Genomic DNA, 8,311 nt, shown 5'->3' with positions numbered 1-8,311 from the left:
ATAAATATACTTAACATTTTCCTTAAACAGAAAATTACCTAACAGAAGCTGTAACTGGAGAAAGGAATAGGATTTCAGAAACAAAGACTACTAAATACCTATGAAAAACCTAACAAGTTATAGGAATTACTTAGTTGAAAAACTTATGAAATTTGATTAACACTGAGCAGAGTGAAGACATACCTTATTCATGAAGGTGAAGTCCCAATGTTAAGATGTCAATTTTCCTCAAGTTAACTTGCAGTTTTACTGAAAATTACAATACAAATTTCAAATACCTTTTATTTGTTTCTTGTTGCTCAATTTGGAACTCGATTAATGAGCACAAATGCACTTACTAATATGTTCATAAAAAGGAAGTTAGAAATTGTTAGTAGTGGCTGGGAGTAGAAAAGTTATTACTTCATATATTTCTTTATTGTTTTGCATATATTAAGTACTAATATATATTACTATTTTTACCAGAAAATAAAAACAAGAGGTTTTTCATCTGAACTATTATGTGTAACACAGACTCTCTAGTCCATTGTATTGGTTCTCAGTATCTGGAGGAGTTGTCACAGACCTCTTGAGAAACTGATGAGGTCAATGACCTCTATTTTTGGAAATAAAATGCACTTAACCACACATACACTCACAAACAAAACCTTGTATAGAATTCCAGGTAGACCACAGAGATAACCAGTTGAGAACACCTACTCTAAGTTAATCAGTGTGGCCAGTGGGGATAGTCCCTTGGAGCATGGTATATATTTGGCTGAGGGGGCATCAAAGTGGACATGGGCTGTAGGCCATGACCTTGAAGCATGGCTAGGTTCTCCCTGAGTGCCCTGCAGTGAGGAGGCTGCCCCTCTAAGGCCAGGTGTTAGCAGCAAACAGTGTAAGAGCAGTTAATTCCCACACAGTGAATAAGGGCAGAGCAGGCAGACCTCAGTGCTTCTACCAGTAATCACTTCTCCAGGCTTCATGGAAACACACAGCTTCAGGGATAGTTGGGAACAGCAATCCCTTCTATGCATCACTGAGTTACCTATGTGGGAATTTAGCAGAGAGGGAGGGGAAAAAGCCAAAGGCATTTACTCAAGTTGGCTACCTATGGCAAGGTGATATTTACTATCTTGGTCACTTGTCCATGTATACCTTAGGAGTGAGCAACAGAGCCAGGTGCCTGACTGCAGCAGATGAGAGGCTCTGGCAGATGGGAGTGGGTAGAGAGGCAGCACCTTTCTCTGCCCCCTTGAGAGGACAGGGAGGATTTGACCATCTCTGCATTGCTCACATCCATAACTCCTTGGCCTGACAGCTCTTTTTTCCAGAACTGAATCACAAAACTGGAATCTAATCAAAGGACAAGTGTTCAAAACTGTCTTGGTTACAGCCATCAAATTACAGGTCACACAGCAGTCAGTGATGTTTTGGGAACATTAAATAAATGTGCTTCTCTAACAGAGTAAGGCAGGATCATTTATTTGTCCAATTTAAAAGTTGTCCCAGAAGGAGAAAATGTAGAATATTATTTGTCCAAAATAAATAATATCAAACAAGTGAATATCTCTCCATGGACCAATGTACAGATCATATGGAAACATGCTTATCTTGTTGAGAAAGATTCCATTTTTAGGTGTTTAAATACCTTAGCATGTTTTGAAAACTATTCCCTATGCGGCCAATAGAACATATTTTCTTCGTGGTAAAAATTAACCAAAATTAATGGTGCCTTCCAATATTAGTGTGAAATCTTTTTTAAAAAACATGCCCACTTGTTTTGTTGCTGTGTCCCACGCTGAACTCTTGTTGTATTTTCTTACTATAATAAAGGGTAATAATAGCTTTAAAAACAAAACTGAGGAGTGTTAGAAGTACAGACCCCATTCCCACCTCTTGTCTCCTTTCTGACACTCGACCTGAACTGGAGGAGGAGCCCAACTGCAAAGGAAATGATGAGCACTAGGTGATCAGGGATTGGAGGTGGAGCAAGGGGAGTGTCCAGTTTCCCAGAAGAGGGTGAAACAATTCCCCAACCAAAAAAAAAAAGGGGGGGGGGCAAAAAATTGTCAATAGCCCAACAAAATGCATCCCCCTCTCCCGTAACCAGAGAAAGGCAAATTCTAACACACGGAAAGGGGCTACTTTTGGCTTCTGGGACAAGAAAGACAAAAAGGATGAGTGACAGGACCTGATGTGGTAAGGTGAGGTGGGAGTCGGGGTAAAGGAAGAGGTTCATACTTTTGGTGGGAGTGGAAACTGGGGACCCAAGCTTACTGGTGATGCAGCCCTCACGTGACTAGGAGCTGACGTGAACAAAGGTACTTAAAGCCCTGACTGCCGTCCTCCGTCCTTCTCTGGGTAGCAAATCTATTTGACTGCGCACTGTAGTGCGTATAGCCCAGACGAGGAAGGTGCGTTTAACCCAGGCAAGGAGGAGGAGGAGAAAATTCCCCCAGATCGGGCAGGTGGGTGTGAGGGTGGGCATGGCCTGGCACCGCTAAAAGTGGTAGTAGTCCTGAGATGCAGGAGTCTGAGGCCACAGGCGCCTCCACCTCACCCGCTTCTGGCGGGCTATCCAGATCCCTGCACTCAGTCGCCGCTCATTTTGGTGGGCTGCGGAGAAAGGGGGAGGGGGGACCGCAAGACTATATACTTGCGGAGAATCAGCTTACTTCCTCTTTCAGCCAGTGTGTTTTGGTTTTGTTTTTGACACTCAGGCCCTGCACTCCACGTCCCGTCCTATTTTGAGAGGAAGAAGGAAGAGAAATAAACGTGGCAGCAGCGCAATAAGGCCAGTGGAGAAGTTGGGAAAGGGTAACCGGAGGGGCACGCAATTCGGAAACAGTCAAGCAGGTTCACTCCCACCCTCACTTTGCAGATACCTCCCCTCAACCCACCACTGTCTTCTCCCCTTCCTCTCCCCTCCGGCTGGCTCTCTCTCCTTTGGGGGTGCTGGGAAATGGGTGTGCCAGCCTGAGCAGGGGAGATGGAGGTTTTGGCATTGTCTGGGCTTCAAAGGAGGGGGGAACTTTACCCTGAAAGAATATGGTATTAAACTCCCGTGCTAATTCCCAAGCTGCTTTTCAGACACCTGCGACCCACACAGTCCTTCACCTCCGTTTTTTTTTTTGCAGCCCTAGAAAAAGAGTTCGGGTACCGTGACGGGAGAAATGGCAGTTAACGGGGTGTTTGGGTGAAGGGCAGGAGGTGGAGCCAAGAACGGAGAAACAGTAGAAAATCACGACCCTCAAACCGAAAGGGCAAACATTGGGGCTCTTGTTCTGCACGTTAATACTAGGCCTGGGGAGTTGAAGACTGAAGGACGAGTGGTCACAGGAGGGGGCACTAGATTGCTTGGCAGTAACCCTCGGTCATGCGTCCCATCCAGCTTTCACTGCACCCTCGCCCCGCCCCTTCCTGCTTGTGCAGAAGTGATGTGGCTGTCCCTGAGAAATGGCGGACAGGGGGCGGGGCAAAAGGCAGGAGGTGGTTGAGTGCTGAGGAGTCTGCGCAGGAGTGAAGGATTGGGGTAGAAGGGGAGTGGTGAGAAAGATAGAGGGAATTGAGAGGTGGAACCATTTGTCATTCTTGTACGTGACTGCTAAAAGGCAATATTGGGGCTTTTCCTGGGTTTTTCTATCTACCAGGCCCCAACGTTGGCTGCCTGGTTTTCTGCCCTTCAGTCTGTCCTTAAGATGAAGCTCTAACTGATCATAAAGGAAGGTGAAACAGCCCTGAATCCTTTGAGGTTATTGTGGGGGTGAGAACTGTCTGGGAACCCCTGGTGTGGGTGTGGCAGAAACCAGAGCAGATCTGGGACCAGAGGTTCCTCTTCCCCCATCCTCTTCTTTACAATACACCCTTGCCCCTGTCCTTTTTGGTGCAGGGAAAGGGTGTGGTATTCATCCACCTTTTAAATTAACGGTTAAAGAGGGTAGTGATAGGATGGAAAGAAGAGCCCTATGAGAGAGAACCTTGGCCCGCAGGGATTCAAGTCAGGAAAGGAAGCAAAAAAGGCCCCTAAACACCTTTTCTGGGATCTCTCTACAGGTCTATCTGCCTTTTGGGCCCCGTACAACTACAAGCCTGTTGGGAAAGGGCTAACTGTTCCTGCTCACAGAACATTGGTATGTGCAAGAGCACCATCTGGTGACCCTTAGGGTCATGGGGGGAGAATCAGAGCAAAATCTGGGATCTCTACTGAGTTTTCTGTTCTCCACAAACTTTGCTGATGTCAGTACTGCCTCCCATCCCCCATTTAGGTGCTGGGAGATTTGTTTTTTGCATTGTGCAGGGCAGGCTAAGGATGAAGATGTAGAAAATGTTGGACAACCAGGGTCCTGAATCAGTGAACACATGCCCGGACACCTGTGTCTGGGTATTAGCTAACCTACTAAGCATTATGTCCCCAAACTCTTCTAGGCCTCATTAGGTATAAAGTGAGCCAGAGCCCTAAACCTCATTTCTTTCCATTACCTCAGGTCCTGCTTGGCTTGCAGCCTCTTCAGAACTTGCAAGCCTGAGCTGACGCACCTTTCCCTGAGTGCACGCATCCTGCTTAGGCAAGCCAGCTCCAACCCCAGATCAGAGAATCATTCCAGCTACACCATGAGCCGAGTTCGGGATGCTGGCTGTGTAGCCGCTGGGATAGTGATAGGGGCAAGTGCCTGGTACTGTGTCTACAAATACACCAGGAGAAGAAACCAAACTAAGAAGAGACTGGCCAAGCCCAAGACTAGGGCTCTGGCCGGGACTGGATTCAGGGCCAGAACCGGACCAAGGGCTGGATTCACAATAGACTTTGGGCCAGGATTTCATTCCCCAACTCCAGTCCGCACTGGGGCAAAAGATAGGGTCCAGGATGAAGCCTCTGCTCTGGACACAGCTTCAACTGAGGTAGTGGCCACAGCTGTATCCACTGCTGAGGCTCAGAATGGGCATGGAAGTCAGGCTCTAGAAGCAGAAGGGGCCTGGGTTGGGCCTCAGGCAGAATCAGCAGTTGGGGCACAAGGGGTTTCAATAATGGTACCACCTCCCAGGGTCACAGAGGCCCCCACAATAGCAAGGACGCCCAAATTGGCAAATTCTCCTGGCACAGCAGACGCTCCTAGGGCACCAGCACCTACTGAGGCAGCAGCACCTGCTGATGCAGTAGAGGCTTCTGTACTACCAGGGTTTTCTGGGGCTGCAGAGGCTCCTGTGACCTTGGGGTTCCCTAAAACAGCAGCAGTCACCAAGAAAGCAACTCCTGGGGCTCATACTGGGGCTGTACCTAAGGCTGGATCAGTGACTGGAGCTGTACCCAAAGGTAGAACCAGGCCCCGGACTGGAGGCAAGGGCAAGAAGAACAGCAAGGTTGAAGTAGACCAATTGGGGCTGGGATTCTGCCCTGGGGATGGGGCTGCAGCAGCTGCCGCAGCCTCCGCTAATGGAGGACAGGCTTTCCTGGTAGAAGTCCCCGATTCTGAGGATGGAGAGTCCGGGTGGACTGACACAGAGTCAGAGTCAGATTCTGAGCCTGAGTCCCAACAGAGAGGGAGAGGGAGGAGAGCCGGTCCCATGCAGAAGCGCCCCTTTCCTTATGATATTGATGAGATTCTGGGTGTCCGCGATCTCAGGAAAGTACTTGCTTTGCTTCAGAAATCGGACGATCCTTTCATCCAACAGGTAGCTTTGCTCACTCTAAGCAACAATGCCAATTATTCATGCAACCAAGATACAATTCGCAAATTAGGAGGCCTCCCAATTATTGCAAACATGATCAATAAAACTGATCCCCACATTAAGGAAAAAGCCTTAATGGCCATGAATAACTTGAGTGAGAATTATGAAAATCAGGGCCGGCTTCAGGTATACATGAATAAAGTGATGGACGATATTATGGCCTCAAATCTGAACTCAGCAGTACAAGTAGTTGGACTAAAATTTTTAACAAACATGACTATTACTAATGACTACCAGCACCTGCTTGTAAATTCCATCGCAAACTTTTTTCGTTTGTTATCTCAAGGAGGTGGAAAAATCAAGATTGAGATTTTGAAAATACTTTCAAATTTTGCTGAAAATCCAGATATGTTAAAAAAACTGCTCAGTACCCAAGTGCCATCATCATTTAGTTCCCTCTATAATTCTTATGTGGAATCAGAAATTCTTATTAATGCTCTTACTCTGTTTGAGATCATCTATGACAATCTCAGAGCAGAAGTATTCAACTGCAGAGAATTCAATAAAGGTTCCCTTTTTTACTTATGCACTACATCTGGAGTGTGCGTTAAGAAAATTCGAGCCTTAGCAGATCACCATGACCTCTTGGTGAAGGTGAAAGTTATAAAACTAGTTGACAAATTCTGATTGGCTATATGTTCTCAAAAGACATTAAGAAATTCATTGGTTTTGCAGTTGAAGCAATGAAAATAAAAAGTTACTGCTTCTCCACTTGCTCACATTGTAAATGATTCTTTCAGCTTACAGATTTGAATAATGTATCATCCAGTGATGTTATCTGTGAGTCTCTAGCTTTAAACTAAACAATTTTACAATACCAAATAAATAGTCCTCTTGTGTTGAAAACACATCTGTAACTTTAATTGTGCTGCTTGAATGAAAATATTTTTACTAGTCCCTCTATGTGAATTGACAGTGAACTTGTCCATTATTAATAGCCTACATTTCTATCATTTGTTTTGACTTGAATCTATCCACGAAAAACTTCATTTGTGTATCATAAATAAAGTCATATGTTTTGACTGATAAAATTGTTCTTGTATGTTTTGACTGATAAAGAGGTTGTTCTCAGGCTTGAACTTAAAATCTTAACTGGAGAGGTAAGGTGCATAAATACCAAGGAATTGTTAACAGTATATAAGCATATATATGCCCATCGTGTTATATATGCTGTCTGGCTAAATGAAGCAGAAGTTGATAGAAAACTTCAAGGAGGAAGAGCACACTTAAGCTGAGCCTTGGAGAATAGCATGAGAAAACAAGGACATTTGGGAAAGGGTAAATGGCTTGAAGAAAGGCACAGAGATGGGAAATCTGTTCCTGTGATAGAAAGATAACCAGATGAACTGAAATGGAAGATGTAAGAAGAGGAGTAATGAGAGAAAAGGTGGAAATGTAGGATGAGAAAAGCTTGGGAAAGATCTTGACCCCGAGATGAGATATTGTCATTCTGGAAGTTACGGGATTTTTTTATTGTTGGCACTATTACAGATGTCTCCCATTTCTCCCCTCCACCCACTCCTGCCCTGCCCCCCAGCCTTCATCACATTGTTGTGTCCATGAGATATCCATGTATATGCATATATGTTCTTTAGCTAATCTCTTCCAGTCCCTCCACCTCCCTCCCCTCTAAGATCTGTCAATCTGTTCCACGTATCCATGCCTCTGGTTTTATTTTGTTTGTCAGTTTATTTTGTTCATTACATTCTGCATATGAGTGAGATCATATGGTATTTATCTTTCTCTAACTGGCTTGTTTTACTTAACATAATATTCTCCAGGTCCATCCATACCATCGCAGAGAGTAAGAGTTACTTCATTTTTACAGCTGTATAATATTCCATTGTCTAAATGTACCACAGGTTTTTTTTTTTTTAATCAACTTATCTACTGATCTGCACAAGGGCCATTTATTAGATATTTTTGACAAAAAGAAAAATAATCTGGTGTCAATGTGCAGAATAGATTGGAGCTGGGATGGGGTTGGATGTGGAGACTGTAAACAAGAACAATTATTAAGAACTTATGATAAACCAAGTATGAGATAATGAAGAATGAAATAGGGTGATGACTATAGTAACTGTTATAAAATGATGGTAATAAGAGACTCTTACCAAAAAAGTACCAAGATCTGCTGTCTAATTTGGCTACAGGTGGACAGAAAGGGAGAATTGTATAATCTGGCACAGGTCCTGACAGAAAACTCTTTCTTGGGCAATTCTGGTGACCAAGTAATGCCAAAGTGAGTTATCGTTACTAATAAGAAAAAGTAGTGTGACAGATAGAATGACTCTTGGTGCAAAGAGTGACCCCCACCCCAGGGTTAGAGGTCTAGGACTGCTTTTCTTTTGGAAGAGGGGGAGTGGTGAGACTTTTATGGGAATCCTAAGCCCACCCCTTAGTTCACTTAAGAGAAGATTAGTCTTCCTTTCTCTCCTCCCTGGCCCACTGAAACAATGAAAGGAGAAAATGAAAAAGGTCCCAGAGATTTTCCAAATCCAGCCCACTTTCCTGCTCCTTCTCACAATATCCTCATTTGAGTTCAAGTGTATGGTGGGGTGTGGCAGGGATAGAGATAGGGCCTCTTGGAGGTGGGCAC

At 44.6% G+C, this 8,311-nt stretch overlaps 1 protein-coding gene across 7 annotated transcripts; it reads left to right on the top strand.

Moving 5' to 3' along the window:
* Positions 1–2,321: 2,321 nt before the first annotated feature.
* On the top strand, positions 2,322–6,726 carry ARMCX2 (armadillo repeat containing X-linked 2). Of its 7 annotated transcripts, XM_090265322.1 has the most exons (6): positions 2,322–2,399; positions 2,706–2,779; positions 3,636–3,736; positions 4,039–4,115; positions 4,283–4,366; positions 4,470–6,726. In XM_090265322.1, exon 6 carries the CDS (start codon positions 4,597–4,599, stop codon positions 6,337–6,339), a length of 1,743 nt encoding a protein of 580 aa, XP_090121448.1. In that variant the 5' UTR covers positions 2,322–2,399; positions 2,706–2,779; positions 3,636–3,736; positions 4,039–4,115; positions 4,283–4,366; positions 4,470–4,596; the 3' UTR covers positions 6,340–6,726. The 7 variants fall into 7 exon arrangements, with proteins under 7 accessions (XP_090121448.1, XP_090121449.1, XP_090121444.1 ...); XM_090265323.1 differs by lacking the exon at positions 4,283–4,366 and having other exon boundaries at positions 4,488–6,726; XM_090265318.1 differs by lacking the exon at positions 4,283–4,366.
* Positions 6,727–8,311: the final 1,585 nt, after the last annotated feature.

This window comes from Furipterus horrens, unplaced genomic scaffold (assembly GCF_987537825.1).
Source record: "Furipterus horrens unplaced genomic scaffold, mFurHor1.1.pri manual_scaffold_17, whole genome shotgun sequence".
In the NCBI taxonomy this organism is placed as follows: Eukaryota; Metazoa; Chordata; class Mammalia; order Chiroptera; family Furipteridae; genus Furipterus; species Furipterus horrens.
The sequence above is the reverse complement of the archived record's forward strand: the minus strand, read 5'-3'. Positions and strand labels throughout refer to the sequence as shown.

Excerpts from the sequence above, each read along its gene's own strand:
- ARMCX2 (XM_090265324.1), top strand. The coding sequence starts at position 4,597 with ATGAGCCGAGTTCGGGATGCTGGCTGTGTAGCCGCTGGGATAGTGATA.